Here is a 19,869-nt window from a genome sequence, read left to right as displayed (position 1 = left end):
CAAATTACCTAAATAATTTATAAGGTGAATTTATTATTTAATGCATGAGAGATTTTTTTAGTGTTTATTTTAAATTGTAGTTACATTGATAGATATTTTATATTTAAATTTTTTAATCTTATATATAATTTTTTAAATATCAATAAATCTAAAATAATATACTAAAACATAATTGTATTCATGCATACAATACCAATAGAAAAATGATAATATACTATTGTATTCATGCTTTCAAATATAAAATCTATAGAAGAGATATTCATGCGTCAAAATCGAAATTATTGAATTTCTCAAATTCAATTGTGCTAAGGTTGGGTTAATTTAAATAATTTAGTTTAATATTTTAAAGGGTGAGTATTCGGTAAACTGATAATATTTTTTTATTCCACAAGTAATTTTAAAAATTTGTCATTCTTGACTCTGTTTGTAAAATCTAAAAACTCCGTTGACAATGTACTAAATATGTTCCATATTTTAAAATAATAAAATATTCTAAAATTATTTTATATTAATATTTTATATTTGTATAATTAAATTTAAACATTATTATTTCTAATATTAAAATAATAACTCAGCCAAAATTAAATATGAACAAGCCAATTTAAACAGGGTGGATTATTAGACCGAAGCTTTGAATAAGTTTTAATTAATAGCATTGACAATTTTAATTTTTCGTTAATTATTATTTTTATTGATTAATATTGCTATTATTATTATTATGAAAATGACTAGCCACCTTTGATTGCTTAGTTGGACTTAACTTTATGGCAAATCCCGTAAATAAAAACAAATTGATGCCTTAAAACACCGATCAAAATCGAGAAAAACGCACGGTTTTAGTCTAAAAACTTGCACAAAACGTCGTCGGTTCTAGTTTTAGAGCACGAAAATTCCACTGTTCTTTGCCACCACCAAATGTCCAACTAGACCTTCTTCGTCACCCTCCCCTGCTTTTGGACCCCAGCTGACCAGTAACAAAAAAAAAAAAAAATTAACGCACACAAGCACACACACACACAAAAAAAAAAAAACTTTTAAACTTTTCGCTTTTGTATATAAATCGCATTGCCATTTCCATTTTGCTTCCATTTTTCTTTTTCATTTGATGAGTTAAATAAAAAAGGGAAAAATCGTCAGAAGAAAGCTTTGTTTTCTTATTGTTTATCGTGAATTCGGAATTCAACCGTCATAATTTTGTGTTTTTAGTTTCTTCAATTCAAAAGTTTTCTCGTTACAGCTATTGAGTTTCCAGTTCAGTTGTTTTTGGTTCCGATCTGACTCGTCGAGTCAGACTTTCATCGACTCGGTTGTGGCTCGGATGAGTTAGTACAGAGAAGATCGCTTGCATATACTCGTCATGGTAATCCATTGCTTTAGCGGTTTTTAATTGCGGTTGAGTTGAATCGGTTGAACATGGCATCTTGTTTTTTGATTCTTTACTTTAATTTTCTTTGTTAGATATTTTATAGCTTTAGCAAGCTTAAATTATACAGGAAATTCTTTGATGGATTCGATGTGATCTGTTTTTTGTTTCAGTTTGTATTGAAAGATGATGAACGGTATTTTTTTTTTTTGAAAAATTTTATATGAAAAGAATTCAAGTATATCAGCTTTTAAGATTAGAAAATTTGAATGCTTATATTACTTGACTAAGAAATCGGAATGCAAATCCAGATGTAGAGCAACATTTGATCGGTGTTATAAACACTTTGTTTGTATCTTTACAAGCGGATTTCATGTAAATGAAGTACAGAGTTAGGATTGATGTACGGATAAGTTTTAGGTGAAAGATACCAACCGATGACAATCATGACTTGGAATGACTGTTTTTAATGCTATTTATAGTTTTTATTTGTTTAGGATAATAAGATTGTTTTTCTTCCAGTAAAATTGTTAGCTCTTGCTGAATGTCTAACTATTAATAAAATAGTAGAGAAATTAGTTCAACTTAAAAATGGATTAGTTATTTTGTTCTTTCATGCCATATATATATCATCTGAAAATGAGTAACTCTCTAGTCCTGGGTTTTGGATGGTAAAGAATTCTTGGTAGTTATTAATACTATAATTAGACTTGCATGAAAGTTGAAATGAGGGTTAAGGATGCCATAGTGAGGCGACACTACTATGCTGGTGAGTAAGATGAGAGCCACTGGCTGACAATTTCTTATTTCCTTTGGATGCTCAACACATATGACATGCTGCAAAATTGTTTCTTGCCAATGATTTATTTTATGTTCTTATGAATAAAGTTTGGCTCTGATCTTTGATGCAGTTTTATGTCATTATCATGAAATTTAGGCAGAACCTAAGAACTATTTCTTTGTTTATGAGGCTACTTTGTTAGTGGCATATTGGCAATGATCTTTTCTGGATGTGTATTATTCAACCATATATTTATACACTTTCTGTACTTTATTTACAAAAATAGCAGTATTTTACTCCTCGGTAAACACTTCAGTTCCATTCTTGTTCATCTTAAAACAGTATGCAATGTTAATGATGTGGACCGTCCACTAATTTGGCATATTACCCGTTACTTAAATGATTGGAATTGAAGAATTCATCCTAACAATCTTCTTTCCATGAAATATTCTTTTTTGCGTTCCTCTTCAGACAGTCTCGCTTTTTTCTGTTTACAAACTTTGTTTCTTTCTTTGGATGGCTAATAATTTCATATATTTGTAGGCTGCTCCTGTTAATATTATTGTAGGTTCTCATGTATGGGTTGAAGACCCCACACTTGCATGGATTGATGGTGAAGTTTTTAAAATCAGTGGTGAAGACGTTCATGTCCAAACAACAAATGGAAAAACTGTGAGTATGTTTTAGCCTTTTGTTGGTTTGTCTGTCTGTAACAAGCGCTACTTATTAATGTGAATAAAATTTTGTATTAGATGCCAACATGTTTGTGATTGACTAGTACAACTATTGCAATTCTACTTCATAATTTACAAGTACTAAGGCAGACAAGACCTTACAAAACAATTTCTAGCTTAGCAGTTAGTACAATCTATCAGTATATAGCGTGAAGTGTGCATCCAAAGTTCATTTACCTATTTCAAATGGAAACTTGGATGTTTACTTTGGCTAGATTCTCTGCTACTTATTTTCTAAGTTTTCGTGGAATAGATTTTATTCTAATATTCTTACTGACCAAAGAACTAATTGCAGGCTGTGGCAAATATCTCAAAGGTCTTTCCAAAAGATACTGAAGCACCTCCTGGAGGTGTTGATGACATGACAAAACTCTCGTATTTGCATGAACCTGGAGTTCTACATAACTTGGCTATGAGATATGAACTTAACGAAATCTATGTAAGATATTTTCTCTTCTCTCTTTCTCTGTTCCCATGCTGAAGTAGGTGTTGAGCAAAGGACTTGTAGATTTCATTACAAAGACATCTTAATCTTGCAAGCTGAGGTGCTGTTCTTTGCTACTTTCCTCAGACATACACTGGAAACATACTGATTGCTATAAATCCATTCCAAAGGTTACCACACTTGTATGATACTCACATGATGGAGCAATATAAGGGGGCAGGATTTGGAGAGCTGAGTCCTCATGTTTTTGCCGTTGCAGATGTAGCCTATAGGTAAATAACCTCTGTTCTATAGGACATCAGATGTTTTCTAGAGATGCCGTTGCTGATTTATCATGTAAACAGGGCAATGATAAATGAGGGAAAAAGCAACTCCATTCTAGTTAGTGGAGAAAGTGGTGCTGGTAAAACGGAGACTACAAAGATGCTAATGCGATACCTTGCATACCTTGGTGGTCGATCTGGAGTTGAAGGGCGTACAGTTGAACAACAAGTTCTAGAAGTAAGATGAATCATATATAATCATATATAGTTTCTACATGGTTATCTTTGATCCGATAAATTGAAAAGAATCAGAGCATTTTCCTGATTTTGTACTTCTTAATGTTTGACTTCTTCCAGTCAAATCCAGTTCTTGAAGCCTTTGGTAATGCAAAAACTGTTAGGAACAATAATTCAAGGTGAGCATATTTTTGCTATTAGGATTTGAAAAATTACAACTTTCTTCATACTTGATAGCTTATTCCACTCCTGATTTGTACTATCAAATGTTGGATTTAAAGACGTTTTGAAAAGATGGATCAAGGGTCAGTTCATGTTTCAGTCATTGCTGCTGGTCGGTCTAATTTAATGTAGAAACAATGGTTTCTCTAATCAATTGTTTGAATTTGTTATTTCCTTGAATTCGTTTATGTGTTTATCCGAGTTTTCTTGCTTCTTGGTACTATATAGTCGTTTTGGTAAATTTGTTGAGCTCCAATTTGACAAGAATGGGAGGATATCTGGAGCGGCTGTTCGTACATATTTGCTGGAACGGTCTCGTGTTTGCCAAATTTCAAATCCTGAAAGAAATTATCACTGTTTTTACCTTCTTTGTGCAGCACCGCCTGAGGTATTAATGCTTTGATTTTATAATGGGATATTTCTTTTTTGAATCAATTTTCACGTGCATGTAGACTTGCCTATGCTTCTAGTAATAGGCAATGATTGATAATGTTCTCTGGAAATTTTCAGGTTAGGGAAAAGTTTAAGTTGGGAGATCCTAAATCTTTCCATTACCTCAATCAGTCAAGCTGCTATGCATTGGATGGGGTAGATGATGCTCAGGAGTACCTTGCAACTATAAGGGCCATGGATGTAGTTGGAATCAGTGAGGAAGAGCAGGTCAGTCTTCTCTTCCATTAATTTCAGAAAATAGTGTACTTATGATTTCATCGCTAACTTTCGTTATGATTGATTCAGGAGGCAATTTTTAGTGTTGTGGCTGCCATTTTACATCTTGGAAATATTGACTTTTCAAAGGGAGCTGAGGTTGACTCCTCCATTATCAAGGATGAGAAATCTAGGTTCCATCTTAATACGACCGCTGAACTGCTCCAGTATGACTTATTCATCCTTTCTTGAATATATTTTTGAGTTCTTGTCTTGCATGTATTCTTTCTTTAATCAATGTGTGATAAACCGTATATACAATAGGTGTGATGTTAAGAGCTTGGAAAACACATTAATAAAGCGTGTAATGGTTACTCCAGAAGAAATTATTACAAGAGCTCTAGATCCTGTTGCTGCAGTTGGTAGCAGGGATGCATTAGCTAAAACCATCTATTCTCGCTTGTTCGATTGGTAAAAAAACTTTATCTCTATTTTGTATTCAACCACAGTGGATGAATTTCTAAAACATATTTCTTTGTTCCTATAAGGCTTGTGGATAAGATCAACATTTCAATTGGACAAGATCCAAACTCAAAGCAATTGATTGGAGTCCTTGATATTTATGGTTTTGAGAGCTTTAAGTTTAATAGGTAATACATTTCCCTTTAAATACAATAAATGGAATTTTTACTATTTTAGCTAATAAGATTTTGTCCATTCTCTTGTTTCTATAGTTTTGAGCAGTTTTGCATCAATTTTACAAATGAAAAACTGCAGCAACATTTCAATCAGGTTTGTAACTTTTACATAGCTCTTTTCTTCTACTTTAGATGCTATCTTGGCCATGCTTATTCTGAATATATGGCAATTTTGTCTTTGCAGCATGTTTTTAAAATGGAACAGGAGGAATACACAAAAGAAGAAATTAATTGGAGCTACATAGAATTTGTTGATAACCAGGATGTGTTGGATTTGATAGAGAAGGTTGAACATTGTTGCTTAACTTGTTTCTTGTTATTTCATATGAGCTAATCTTTCCAAGAATATAATATTTTTATTTATTTATTTATTAGTTTAAATATTCTTCGGTGTCCTTCTCATGCATCCTGTTTCATAATTACAATTACTTGCTCATTCTTTCTGCAGAAACCAGGAGGAATTATTGCACTTCTCGATGAAGCTTGGTATGTAGATTGTATCTTGCTGCATTGGATAGATTATTTTTTGAAGTTTTAGGGAACCTAAGTCACTATAGTTGCCTCTACTAGTGCTACCATGCACGTGCATATGGTGCTCAACATATTTAATGAAGAAACTATATGCTGTGTCTGTCATTTCCTATTCTACATTGTTGCTTTTGGATGATTTCATCTTTACTGCTTCATGCAGTATGTTTCCTAGGTCCACACACGAGACATTTGCTCAGAAGTTGTTTCAGACATTCAAAAACAACAAGCGCTTTATAAAGCCGAAGCTATCTCGTACTAGTTTTACTATTTCTCACTATGCTGGAGAGGTAGCTTGTTTTGCCTTGCATACATACAAACAAAGTTTCTCTAACTACGATGATTACACAACGGTATCTTTTGTTGTCTTCTCCCCAGGTGACTTATCTGGCTGATTTGTTCCTTGACAAGAACAAAGATTATGTAGTGGCTGAACATCAGGATCTGTTGACAGCCTCAAATTGCCCCTTTGTAGCTTCTTTGTTTCCTCCTCCTGCTGAGGAATCTTCAAAATCATCCAAATTTTCATCCATCGGATCACGCTTTAAGGTATTAGTGATCCATTAATCAACCTGTTTATCAGATGAACTGTACTTCTCATCCGTGTTAGATATGAAACCCATTGATTGAGCATTGATCCCATTGCCAAGTGTTACAAAGTGCACACTAACGGTCATTGGGAAAGTGAAGCATTCAAAATGTTTCCAACCTACTTAAATAAAGGGGTTAAAAGCTATTTGACCTCTAATTCCAAACATGACCCTATAACTCAGGTATTGGGCATCGTCATAGTGTATCTGTTCCTGTTCACAAAACAATTCAGAAATTACAGGGAAAAGGAAAATAGAACCTTGTGAAATAAAATGCTAAGTTCACAAGTACAGTTTATATCGAAGTTTTTTGACCTAGTGCTTCTTTTCTTTTCCCGCTTATGTCAAAACAGTAATTAATGGTTGCAATTTCTAACAAGATGGTAGTTTGTCTCTCATATTATCACGAAAAAGTTCATGATATATTCCATGTCATCAAAACCATGAAGGCTTTGTTTTCTATGAACTTAATTATAGCACGTGGAAGAAGGAAACTGCAATGGATCCAGAATTAAGTAGCCTGCTGTAGTTTAGCATACCCAAAATAAAATTAAGGAAGCTCATAAATATTACTGTGCTTATACAAACCATAAATCCTGTCATTCTGAAACCATAAATAATTGTGCACTAATTTCGGTACTGTGCATGAATGATTTTAGAGACGGGTAACATGGTTGATAGATCCTTTTCTTTCATTTGCAATTGAAACTACTGACTTCTTAACATTGGAATTTTTATATAATTTCTCTCTGATAAGCAAAAAATGTTTTAAAAATTGCAGCTGCAACTTCAATCTTTAATGGAGACATTGAATTCAACAGAACCTCACTATATCAGATGTGTGAAGCCAAACAATGTCCTCAAACCTGCAATTTTTGAGAATGCCAATATAATTCAGCAATTAAGATGTGGTGTGAGTATGATTTTGAAAAAAATGATAATCTCTATTTGTTTTGCTCCAATCTATTGAAACTGGTCCTTTTGATGGGTATGATGAAATTATGTAATTTTCTCTCTTATAGGGTGTTCTTGAGGCAATCAGGATCAGCTGTGCTGGATATCCGACGAGAAGAACTTTTTATGAGTTTATTCACCGTTTTGGTGTCCTTGCTCCAGAAATTTTGGAGGGGAAGTAAGTTGTGAATCCTATCATTTTGTAGTTGTAATAAGTTTAGGTGTAGAAATGGACATATTCATTCAATGGATGCTTACCTTGATAATGTATAAGTTCAAAAAGAAAAAAGAAAAAAAAGCATCACGGTCTTTTGCTAATCTAAGGTTATAGTTAAGTAGTGTTATCCTATCTGCCTAGTCTTGAGTTTCACTCCGCCTACTAGTTACTAGTAATTTGTTTTAGGTTGTATGCTTAACATGGTATCAGAGTCAAAGTGTGTTATGTTCTTCCTACTTGCCACCCCTTGTGTTTGTTCACATGTAGACACTTGTGGAGCTACATGTGAGGGGAGTATTAAGTGATGTATCCTATATTTGTTAAATCTTGAGTTTATTGCAGACAAGTTGGGCCTCTCCGCTTACTACCAATTGATTTTTTGGTTGGATATTTAACATTATGAGATAGGTGATCCAAATAAGATCATTATTTTCAATATTTTATCATACATTGCCTGGTACAGAACATTAATGTTTCTGAGATTTTTTTAGCCAAAGACTTGAACTATTGCACTATGTAACTGCTTCTCACAGTATATTGGTTGATGTTGCAATTTATATAATCATCTTTTGTCACTTCCCTAGTTTTTTATTTTCGTTACTATTGCATATGACTTTGCTTAAGGATTTTATCATTTTCCGTTTTGTGTTTTTGTACGTGCAGTCATGATGACAAGGTTGCATGTCAAATGATCCTGGATAAGATGGGATTGAAAGGTTACCAGGTAATTGAAACACAACCTTAAAGATTTTGATTTTGGTAATGGTATTTAGGAAGTACGATAGGATTAGAGGATTCAGGGGAGGTCCTCTGTATCATGGAAATATAATTCACAATGGCATGGTGTACTGAGATCTTAGCAAAACTGGTGAATAGCTGAAGGATTGCTTGATTTTTGAATATTTTATAACTCCTTGAGTGTATCACCAATTGATAAGCTAGACACTTTATGCCAGTAAGCATGGGCTATTAGCACTATTGGATTTATGGCAGTACGGGTAAGGAAGTGATTTATAATGAAAATTTCTGCTTATAGCTTTAAATCTTTACAAAAAGAAAAACATGACAAGGGTTCGGTAATGACTGGTTTATTCCTTAACATGTTCAATGTAGAGCATGGTTAGGAAATGTGAAAACCATGACTAATAGCATTGTTATCCAAGTAGGATGACCACAAGAACAAACTTCATGTTAGACCTGATTCTTTTGGGGTTAAAGACCACCTTTACCAGTTGTTAGCCTGTCATATCTGTCACAGAAGTACCCAATTTGGTTGGACAGATAAATGTTTCTTTTCATTTCCCTGATTTACTTTAAATGTCCTTGATGAATCAATGTACCCTTGATGAGTTGATGTTAACTGCTATTTAGAAGTTATATCTATGTCAAAGGCGATACTGGAAATAGCCATCTGTTTCTAATATCCACCATGATTACAAATATTGTGTGATCATCTATACGCAGTAATCAACTTGTGTATTCCACTCTATTTAACATGACTGGCATTGCAGATAGGTAAGACCAAAGTTTTCCTTAGAGCTGGTCAGATGGCTGAGTTAGATGCCAGAAGGGCAGAAGTGCTTGGAAATGCAGCCAGGACCATTCAAAGACTAATCCGGACATATATTGCAAGGAAGGAGTTCATGGCACTACGTAAATCTGCAATCATGTTGCAATCTCATTGGCGAGGTATCTTTTTATTTTCATTAAAAGTTCAAAAGCAATTGTTTGAAGCTGATGATCTTCAGAAGTATTTTCTTGAACTGCAGTTGTAATTCTCTGATGCTTTTCGTTTTGGCTTTGAGCACACTAAAATTTATCCGGTTTATGACTGTCTCTTCCTTTTTCACTTGGATTAGGTTTATTAGCCTGCAAACTGTATGAGCAGTTGAGAAGGGAAGCAGCTGCATTGAAGATTCAAAAGAACTTTAGGCGGCACATTGCCAGGGAATCTTATTTAACAGTGAGGTTTGCCGCAATTACATTGCAGACTGGCCTAAGGGCAATGACTGCTCGGAATGAATTCAGATTCAAAAAGCAAACCAAGGCTGCAATTATCGTTCAGGTCCTACTACAACTACTTGATCATCTTCTCTTAATCTTTACAAAATTAATGTGATTTTGGATGAAAGACGCACATCATTACTGAAGCAATGAAGTTAATGAAATTCAGTACAGAGAACTGAATATTGAGTGAATACTTTTCTGAACATTCAGGCTGCTTTGCGTTGCCATCTTGCTTACTCTTATTATAAGAGTCTCCAGAAAGCAGCACTAACTACTCAATGTGGTTGGAGGGGAAGGGTTGCTAGGAGAGAGCTCAGAAAGCTGAAGATGGTTTGATCTTATTCTTTAGTGCAACTTTGCTTACAAGAGCTTTAATGCACTTTACATTTTAAACTCACGTTATAACCATTACTCTAAATCTTTTTAGGCCGCCCGAGAAACAGGGGCTCTGAAAGAAGCAAAAGACAAACTGGAAAAGCGCGTAGAGGAACTCACATGGCGTTTGCAGCTTGAGAAACGTTTGAGGGTAGCTTATGCCATTTTTTATTCTAACATATATAAATGTTTACTATTGCTGCAATCTTCTGTAAAACGTCATCATTATCTGTTTTGACCTGTAAAACCTTTACCCTTTAAATCAATACAACAGACTGATTTAGAAGAGGAAAAGGCGCAAGAACTTGCCAAGTTACAGGATGCTTTGCATGCTATGCAAGTACAAGTCGAGGAAGCAAATACTAGAGTCATAAAAGAGCAAGAGGCTGCTCGAAAAGCTATTGAGGAAGCTCCTCCAGTTATTAAGGAGACTCGTGTTATAGTTCAGGACACAGAAAAGGTTAACTCCTTAGCTGCTGAGGTAGAGAGTTTGAAGGTAATCATGTCTATTTCTCTCCTATGATTTTCTATCAAGTAATTTGATTTGGGTACATTTTCCGTGTGTATCATCATCGGATGAATGATGTGGATCGACTTCCAATTGCAAGATATTGCAATTAGCTTGACGTTGTTGGCTTTTTATTATTTATCTTGGAGTCGGAAACTTTGATGATAACAACAGGGACTAAATGTTCATTTGTAACCGCAGGCATCATTGCTATCAGAAAGAAAAGCAGCTGAGGAGGCCCGTAATGCTTGTACAGGTGCGGAGGCCAGAAGTGCAGAGCTGCAAAAGAAACTCGAAGATTCAGAGAGAAAAGTGGATCAACTTCAGGAATCTATGCAGAGGTCTGTTTGGAAAAGATAGTTGTTTGAATACAAACTAGCAGTACTTCATAACAAAATATTGAAAGAGAGAGAAGAAAAAAGGGATTCATTCATCTCAAAGTTGAGAAGTGACAAGATTAGTTCTCCCTTTTCCTATCCATTTTGGTTGTCGGTTGTCACTAAACTCAAGCATATCCAACACATGAATGCTTCACTTGATGCTTCTGTTTGCATGCACCCTTTCCTTGCTTTCCTTTTTCTTTATGCGGCTCTTTGTGCCCCATGTTTGATTGAAACTTTTTTATTTAATATCATTCTACGTTTCAGGTTGGAAGAGAAGCTTGCCAATTCAGAATCTGAGATTCAAGTACTTCGTCAGCAGGCACTAGCAATATCACCAACTGGAAAATCTTTGACTACAAGACAAAGAACTATGATTATTCCGGTATAAATTAGATATTATTAGTTCATTAAACATCCTCATATTGTATAGTACAAGCTTAGAGAAATATAGACTGAGCATTTGTTAATTAATTTGCAGAGGACACCAGAGAATGGAAATGTTACAAACGGAGAAACAAAGATTTCACCGGTAGGAACATCATTGATTGTGATAATGGAAACTAGAAGTTCATAAGATATGAGATTTTTTTTAGTGTATTATATTGCTCACTGCTCATTATCTTCTCAGGACACTACTCTTGCCATATCAAATGTACCTGAGCCCGAATCAGAGGAAAAATCTCAGAAATCCCTCAATGAAAAGCAGCAGGTTAGTGACCAATGGAATGCATTATACTTTTATGGAACTCATTCTGATATTCTATCTCATACTTTGAGTAGTAGATTCTTATTCATATGGATGTACAGTCCCGATTAATTGCTTCTAATCCATGTTTTGTGTTTCAGGAGAACCAGGACATATTGATTAAGTGTATTTCAGAAAATTTGGGATTCTCTGGGAGCAAACCAATTGCTGCTTGTGTCATATACAAATGTCTTCTTCAATGGAGGTCATTTGAAGTTGAACGAACAACTATCTTTGACCGCATCATTCAAACAATAGCTTCTTCCATTGAGGTAAGCGATAGTTTGGCTTTTTAACCATTATCTGCATCATTAGCCAATAAAAATCATCATCTCCCAAAAGCCTTTGCACATAGAGGCTAATAGAAGTAGATCAAGACTTTTCAGGATTAAAAAAAATATCATTAATGTAAGCAATGTCTACCTTACTGAAGATCCAGGATAATAACGATGTCTTAGCCTATTGGTTATCGAATTCATCAACATTATTACTGCTGCTCCAACGCACACTTAAAGCAAATGGAGCTGGAAGTTTGACACCACAAAGGCGAAGAGCAACATCAGCTTCACTCTTTGGGAGGATGTCCCAAGTAAGAAGCTACTATTTATCTTAAGAAAAATTTTGTCCTGTCCTATCTATATATTTAAATTTCTTTTCCTGACCTTATTTTGTTCTGATATGATTTTTAGGGACTACGGGCCTCTCCACAAAGCGGTGGACTTTCGTTTCTTAATGGTCGTGGACTTAGTAGACTAGATGACTTACGGCAAGTTGAGGCCAAATATCCTGCATTACTGTTTAAGCAACAGCTTACTGCCTTCCTTGAGAAGATATATGGAACGATCAGAGACAATCTAAAGAAAGAGATCTCTCCACTGCTTGGATTGTGCATTCAGGTTGTTGCTAAGTTATTTCTTTTTCCAAGCTATCTATTTTGTTCCTTTTCCAGTTCTGAAATATTTTCAATAAAATGCAGGCTCCAAGGACATCACGTGCAAGTTTGGTGAAGGGACGTTCTCAAGCGAATGCTGCTGCTCAGCAAGCTTTAATTGCTCATTGGCAAAGCATTGTGAAAAGCTTGAACCGTTATTTGGATATAATGAAAGCAAATCATGTAAATTCTTAAACTTCGCTTGAAAACAAAAACATGTAACCTTTCTTTGAGGGATTTTATGGATCTCATTTTTCTGGTTATGCAGGTACCCCATTCTTAGTCCGTAAAGTGTTCACTCAAATATTCTCATTCATCAACGTTCAGCTATTCAACAGGTATCAATTTGTGTGTCAGTATGTGAACTTTTATGCGCATTTATTACTTGATTCTATTACAAAAGTAGAAGGTTATGGTAGATTCCGTGATAACCGTGCGGCATTTGTCTAACTCATATATGTAGTCTTCTATTGCGACGAGAGTGTTGCTCATTCAGTAACGGGGAGTTCGTGAAAGCTGGTCTTGCTGAATTAGAACAGTGGTGCTACGGCGCAACTGAGGAAGTAAGCTCTCTAAGCAATCATTTGCAACTGTTATATCCTGCCTTCCTTTTTTTCTGGTTCCTTTACCCAAATGCTTCGTGTCAACAGTACGCAGGCCCAGCATGGGAAGAACTGAAGCACATAAGACAGGCTGTAGGATTCCTGGTTAGATTCAACTTATAGCATTTCATGTTCAATAACGGTTTCTAATCAATGATCTCATATGACTCACTGATCGGTACGTTTCTCTGTAACTCAGGTTATTCATCAGAAACCAAAAAAGACCTTGAATGAGATAACTAAAGAACTTTGCCCGGTAAATACCTTTCACTTTCAAGCTTCATCGCCTCATAAAGTTTTATCTTTTTTTTAAGTCTTCATCTTATTTCTTTTATTTCTTGCTTCTTCAGGTTCTCAGCATACAACAGTTATACAGAATTAGCACCATGTACTGGGATGACAAATACGGCACACATAGTGTGTCATCAGATGTAAGTTCGAAATCCAAATTACTTACCGTGAGAAAGCTATACCTGTTCGTTCCGGCACCTGGAATTTTGAAATACCTGTTTTTCTAAGATTGCAAATTTTTACAGGTCATTGCAAACATGAGAGTTATGATGACTGAGGATTCCAACAATGCTGTTAGTAGTTCTTTCCTGTTAGACGACGACTCAAGGTTAGTTTGTTCCGTCTTTTAGCTTCATTTCGAAAAGTACTTCACTCCATATTCTCAACATCTACAATTGATGTCGATGCAGTATTCCGTTCACGGTGGAGGACATCTCCAAGTCCCTGCAAAAAGTAGACATATCTGACGTGGATCCTCCATCAATAATTCGTGAAAATTCTGGTTTCGGGTTCTTACTTCCACGTTCGGACTAATTAAATCACGGTTGCAATCATCCAACTCACGTAAAAGAGTTTGATATTTCACGACTCATATGCCAATGCAGCATTCCATTTGTGGTGTACACATCTCCAAGTCTCTGCAACAAGTAGAGACATATCTGATGTTGATCCTCTATCCATGGTTTCAGGTTCTTACATCCACACTCGGACTGATAATAGTGGTTGCAGCCTCGAGTACATATATCGGTACTCTTGAAGCACTGCACTAGGCATGTTCATATAGTTTTATAATCTCCAAACATCTCATGTGCATAATAACTTTTCTCTTTCTTTTCTTCATAATTTTCACATCCTCCCAGGCTGTTGGTTTTTAATGTCTGGGGTGGTCATATATGATTCTTTTCCCCATGTTCCAAGGAAAAGAAACATGGGAATGTTTCTCAAAAAGCCATATCACAAATTCACAAGCATTGATGTGATAATGTGCAATTGAGGTATAGGTTTTGGTCTTCACAGCCTACAACGGGCGTTTTATTCTTCCTTTTTTGTAATTTTTCTAAATTTCTTTTGGGAGCAAAGGGGCTCCTTTTGCAGGCTTTCCTCGATGATTTTTGGGTGTAAATTTAACTAAAAACAGATTGCATTTTATAGGGGTCTTGATTTGTTGTTGTCTGAGTTCATTGTGTAAATCCCAATTTTTCCTTTAGTATTGAATGAGGAACAATAGTGTTATAGTATTCCTTATTTTATTTTCAATTCAGTTTAAATTGTGCATTGAATTGGACAGGCACTTAAATTGGGTTTTTGTCAAAATTTAAACTCGAGTAAATTCTACAGAGTAAACATCCCTGATCACATGTCATTAACAGAAAGTCTTCAATTTAAACTTGAAAATTATTAGTGTTAATCTCTATATATTATGTGCAATACGAAAGTCCTTTTTATGTTTGTGAATCAATAATTTGTCATAACATAATTAGTAAAAATTTAAAAAAAAACAAAAAAGTTTCTTTAAAACAAGTAAGGTATTATGTTAATAAAATTATATGAATGAAATTAATTTATCCCCAAATCATGTATTAAGATAGTAAAAGAAAGAAGCATAAAAACCATCAACATTAGTAGTTCTGCCCTTACCATAAAGTACTAGAATTAGAAAAAGGTTTTTTTTTTCTTTAGCTTCGCTTTATTGTCATGAAGACTTGCACCTTACTTTAAAAATACAACTACACTTATTATTTAATGACAAATCGTATATATTTATGTGATATATCAGACCCTTTCATAGGCCCCGAGTTTGACAAAACGGTTCTTACTATATTTACAATAGTTTTTAATTTAATTCTACAAGGTTTTAAGTTTTGAGGGTAAAAAGTTGATAAAATTATTACAGATTCACAATTAAAACATGTTAGGACTGTCATAAAAAAGCCAACCTGCAACACAACACACCCCATCCATGTTTTGCCCAAGGTTTTTACAACTATTCAGACTGGTGGGTCACGGAGGATCCATTCGCCTGCATTGCATTTTCGGTTAAATCTGAGTGCTGATCTTGTTGTTGGCACGGCACCTGCTTCCCGGATTTCTTTTCTCCTTCACGATCACTTGTCTCGGCATCACTTCCAACAGAAAGCTTCCTCCATTCCATACAGATGCAGAAACCTTGAGTATTTGGAAATCGCGTGGAATTCATATGATAGGAAGATAGGGACCGTGAGTGCCATGGTCGCGACCGTAAAAACGGCTTGAAGTAAAATGTACATCAACAAACGGTTTTGATCCCCGAGCAACCCACTTAAACGCCACCATATGTTGTTTGCTTTCTGTGCTTTTTTAGAAAGTTCCCTATTAAAAAAAGAAATCATCTGAATGAAAATATTCATGGTGAACTAACATAGAGATAATATAGAAAGAGAGCAAACCTGTAAGAAGTCATGACTTCGGGATCTCTTAGCAGCCTCTGGCGACGTAGCACGTTGACAATGAGGAAATAAAGAACTTGCCAAAGAGTATAAGCAGCTAAGGGAACCCCGAACAGCCAAGTCCATAGGTAAGATTTGTCTTCTACGTAAGGCCATGAAAATCTGTGAGGAGTACCTTCGGGATGCATGGCTTCAAAGGTTGCGGGATTCCACATCGAATTGTGAAAAAAACGATCCCTGAAAGCAATTGAGAAACGTTTGGACATTTTAGAAACAAATTTAAGCTTGGCCTCTCCTTCAAAAGAGCTTGACCACTAACTTCTATCGGTGTTCTTCTGCAACACCTACCTGCCATATACCAAATTCAAAGAATAGACTACTCGCATAGCCATCTAAGGTACAAAGTTTCAACAATTTTCACAGGCAAGGAATAATAAGACAGTTACTCGGGTTTGTAGTTTCACAATCTAACATGAAACTAAACTCATGGAATGTCTTTCAAGCAGCTCCATTTTGTATGTGATTTTGTTTCAAAGTGTTTTATGTTTACATTTGTAGAGGACAGTAGTCTTAGCAAATTATCAAACGAGGCACAAGCAAAATACAAATTACAAAAAGCTGCTACATCCTTCACTCCTTGTTAAACAAAACATTACCAAAATTTACCCACAGGGCATTTCTTACGAACGGGAAAATTTGGCTACTTGACATCTCGTCTTTCTTAAACCTTCTTTGAAGGCCGGCATATTGATGCCATAGAGGCAGTTCCCTCTATTTAGAATCAGAAGATCGAACTTATACATAAAAATAGAAACTTTCCATTGAGATCATACATGAACCCTATCAGATGGAAAGTTTAAGCAGCTTTTTATGAGCATGGTAAGTTTATATAACATGTCTGCAATAAACCATAGCTAATGGTATCTTCCACACACAATGTCGAAGGCACAAGTTCAGAAATCAGAACATTTAACAGCCTTGAAATTCAGTTCACCCCTCCCCCTTCCTTTTGAAATACCGAAAATTGCTTTATAAAGATTGCAAGTGCAAATAAGGATTGAACATACCCGGTAAAAGATGTATAAGGACGCTTATAATTTTGTCCACGGAACTAAAAACCAAGCTACAACGCCAAACAATGAGCGCCCACGCTAGCGGTCCCTAAAGTAGCATCCGGAAAGAACAAACAAGTTAAAACAATTCATTCACCAATCGAGATATATGTAAGAACCGAGTACCCCGAATCTTTACCTCGGCAAATGAGAAACAAATCATGAAAAGTTTTTCATTCTTCGGATACAGAAGAAGGTCAACCAAGAAGATTGTGTTGGCATAATAGCAGAAATCCTAACATACACAGAAATGAATCTTTTTTTGATCAGTTTTCGATGCTACCTTCCTATAAATTACTAGAAAAAAAAAGTCGAAACCGAACCGGCATAGAACTTACCAGAAGATAATAATGCCATTTCTTAAAACGGTAGTATATCCATCTAAGAGGAACAAAGGTAACATAGAACACACAATATACATAAGGAATATCTTGTGGTCCTGAATCAAAAATCAAATCAAAGACAGAAAAAAGAACAAAAAGTAATTAATGGATTCAAGAGCAATACTTCAGTAATCAATTTCAAGAATTCAAGCCGAGTTAACTCACTTGCTCCCAATAGAAAGCAAAACCCTCCAAATCCAAGAACCCCCAAAAGATGAGTCACCTAAGAATCAAAAACCCATGAACAAAACAAGAAAAACCCGAAAATTTATAACTTCAGATCCATTTTCTTAAATATAAACATGAAACCCACAGTTTAAATACCTACAATAAACATGAATGTAAGTAAATAAATTATAAACATGAAACCCACAGTTTAAATACTACAATAAACATGAATGTAAAGTAAAAAAAAAAAGTAGAAAGATTACCTTAAGTAGAAAAGATTACCTTATTGATAAAGCGCTCGTGTTCTTCAGCTTGTTTAGCGATCTTAACAGCTTGTTTCGACAACATTTCCTTCGTTTGAACCGCTTGTTTGGACAAAATCTCCTTCGTTTTCGCCACTTGCTGCATCAAAAAACAAAAACCCAAATCGATCAATTAAAGTAAAACAAATAAAGCAAATGATAAAACACAATATTGATTAAAAAATGAATGATTTTGGGTTGGAACATCATACCTCGGCTCGATCTTTGAACCTCCGGTTCACGTCCCATATGATCCCCATCCATTCATGTCATCCATGAATTCATCGCTGCTCGACATTTTTCTCCTTTGTTTACTGTAAACCCAGGTCAAATTAAAGAACAAAGAACTTAAAAGAAGGAAAGAGCGAAAGACAGAGACAAAGGTGGTAGCTTACCGCCTGATTATATATACATATAATTAAATAAATAAATAAATTGCTAAAGTGGACTATGTAATATTATGTATTTTTTTTAGATTTATATGAAAAATAAATATTTTCATTTCGTAAAAAATAAATTGTATTAATTTTTCAATTGAGTAAAGAGGATTAATAAGTGATACAACTTGAACAAATTAATAACACAAATGAGTTATTTGAAATTTAAGATTAGATTGATTTGAATTTTTATTTAGCCTATTTATGTATTAATGATTTAATTAATTATATTATTGAAATATTATTTATAATTATATTTTACTTGTAATTTTTTAAAGATATTTAATAATTATTTTGAATTTTATAGAGTAAAAATAATATGTGAATTACATTGACTTGTGAATAAGTTCAAGGCATATAATCTCTCTAAGTCGGATCTTATAAGCAGTTGCAGAGTCTGAATTCTTTTGTTGAGAGGAGGTCGAAATTAAATCGTATATTTTTATGATAATAAAAATGTAATTTTATCATTTTAATAATATATATTTATTATTTTAAAGGTTTAAATAAATTTTATCATTTTTAAAAATTAAAATATAATTTATCATTATAATTTAAATTTTATAAATTATAAAAGATTAAATTAAAATTTACCATTTAAATGAGTCCATATTCCTTAAATTTCCACCATATGAGAAATTATAATTTTTTGTTGATTCGGTTTATTATTTAGTAGTAATATTTTTTATTTTTTTATTTTTAGGTTTTTATATCATCACCTTATTTCGGATTAAATAATTTAATTTACTTAAAACCCATAGATACCTTACTACTCTAGTAAATGATTAATTAATTTTCATTTTCTTTTCTAATTCCTAGGAGAAGACTCCTAATTACGTGTGTAATGTAATTGTTTCAATGTACGTGGTTTTTGTTGGTTATTGAACGAATGGGTGACAAGTTTCAGGAAACCATTGGGTAAATGGTACATAACTCCCACATGTCTATTGTAGAAATTCTAGGGAAGATAAAATCTTGCCAGCTGTCGCATATGCTTAGCCTATCTTTGCAAATAGTAAATGGCCACGTGGACTAAATAATTATCCCCTTTTTTTTTCCTCAATTGATCTTTCTGCGTGCTTATGGTGATTTTAATTCGAGAGACAAAACGTAATATAGTCCCCGAGTAGAGGATATTCTCCTCCCGCGCTTCCAATGAGCATGGGCCCGGCGACTGCATTTAAAAAACTTCACGGTAAGACTAAGATTTGATGTTATCTTCGTTTCTTTTTTTTTCTAATTTGAAGGTCACACTTCCAATCTGCTGTTGAAAAGGCCTTTTCATGATATGAATAAAAGGTATACTTTTGGTTAATTAGATAAATATGTCGTTTTTTAAAATTAATTAGGGATTTAGGTTTTTTTTAAATTAAGGAAATAAGCGTTAGAGAGAAATAAAATGTTTCTACAGAAATTTTTCTCACTTCTTTTTTTGTTGGGTTTGGAAATTTGAAAAAAAATTTTTTTTTGTTTGAGGGAGACATTGTATTGTTTTAATGCATGTAAGTTTACTGATGCG

General features: G+C 34.3%; 1 protein-coding gene and 1 pseudogene across 1 annotated transcript; one reads left to right on the top strand and one right to left on the bottom strand.

Moving 5' to 3' along the window:
• Positions 1–908: 908 nt before the first annotated feature.
• On the top strand, positions 909–14,760 carry LOC107932059 (myosin-17). Its single transcript, XM_041109400.1, has 39 exons — positions 909–1,360; positions 2,688–2,816; positions 3,174–3,317; positions 3,450–3,595; positions 3,668–3,824; positions 3,944–4,002; positions 4,274–4,433; positions 4,556–4,705; positions 4,784–4,920; positions 5,018–5,164; positions 5,242–5,343; positions 5,428–5,485; positions 5,576–5,677; positions 5,840–5,877; positions 6,083–6,209; positions 6,298–6,468; positions 7,291–7,422; positions 7,532–7,641; positions 8,344–8,404; positions 9,192–9,369; positions 9,540–9,745; positions 9,898–10,017; positions 10,115–10,213; positions 10,337–10,558; positions 10,772–10,911; positions 11,218–11,335; positions 11,432–11,482; positions 11,582–11,662; positions 11,800–11,970; positions 12,132–12,287; positions 12,388–12,594; positions 12,675–12,814; positions 12,899–12,967; positions 13,093–13,192; positions 13,280–13,336; positions 13,431–13,487; positions 13,582–13,662; positions 13,768–13,850; positions 13,933–14,760. The coding sequence occupies exons 1-39, from the start codon at positions 1,358–1,360 to the stop codon at positions 14,054–14,056; spliced, it is 4,593 nt and encodes a 1,530-aa protein (XP_040965334.1). The 5' UTR covers positions 909–1,357; the 3' UTR covers positions 14,057–14,760.
• A 559-nt stretch (positions 14,761–15,319) lies between these two features.
• LOC121225200 (glycerophosphocholine acyltransferase 1-like) lies at positions 15,320–18,211 on the bottom strand (annotated as a pseudogene).
• Between the last annotated feature and the right edge of the window lie 1,658 nt (positions 18,212–19,869).

The sequence above is a fragment of the Gossypium hirsutum genome, chromosome D13 (assembly GCF_007990345.1).
Source record: "Gossypium hirsutum isolate 1008001.06 chromosome D13, Gossypium_hirsutum_v2.1, whole genome shotgun sequence".
Lineage (NCBI taxonomy): Eukaryota > Viridiplantae > Streptophyta > Magnoliopsida > Malvales > Malvaceae > Gossypium > Gossypium hirsutum.
Note: the sequence above shows the minus strand (reverse complement) of the source record. Positions and strands in the feature narration are given on the sequence as shown.

Coding starts and splice junctions, on each gene's coding strand:
- LOC107932059 (XM_041109400.1), top strand. Junction 9,746..9,897: donor AGGCTGCAATTATCGTTCAG/GTCCTACTACAA, acceptor CTGAACATTCAG/GCTGCTTTGCGTTGCCATCT. Junction 10,018..10,114: donor AGCTCAGAAAGCTGAAGATG/GTTTGATCTTAT, acceptor AAATCTTTTTAG/GCCGCCCGAGAAACAGGGGC.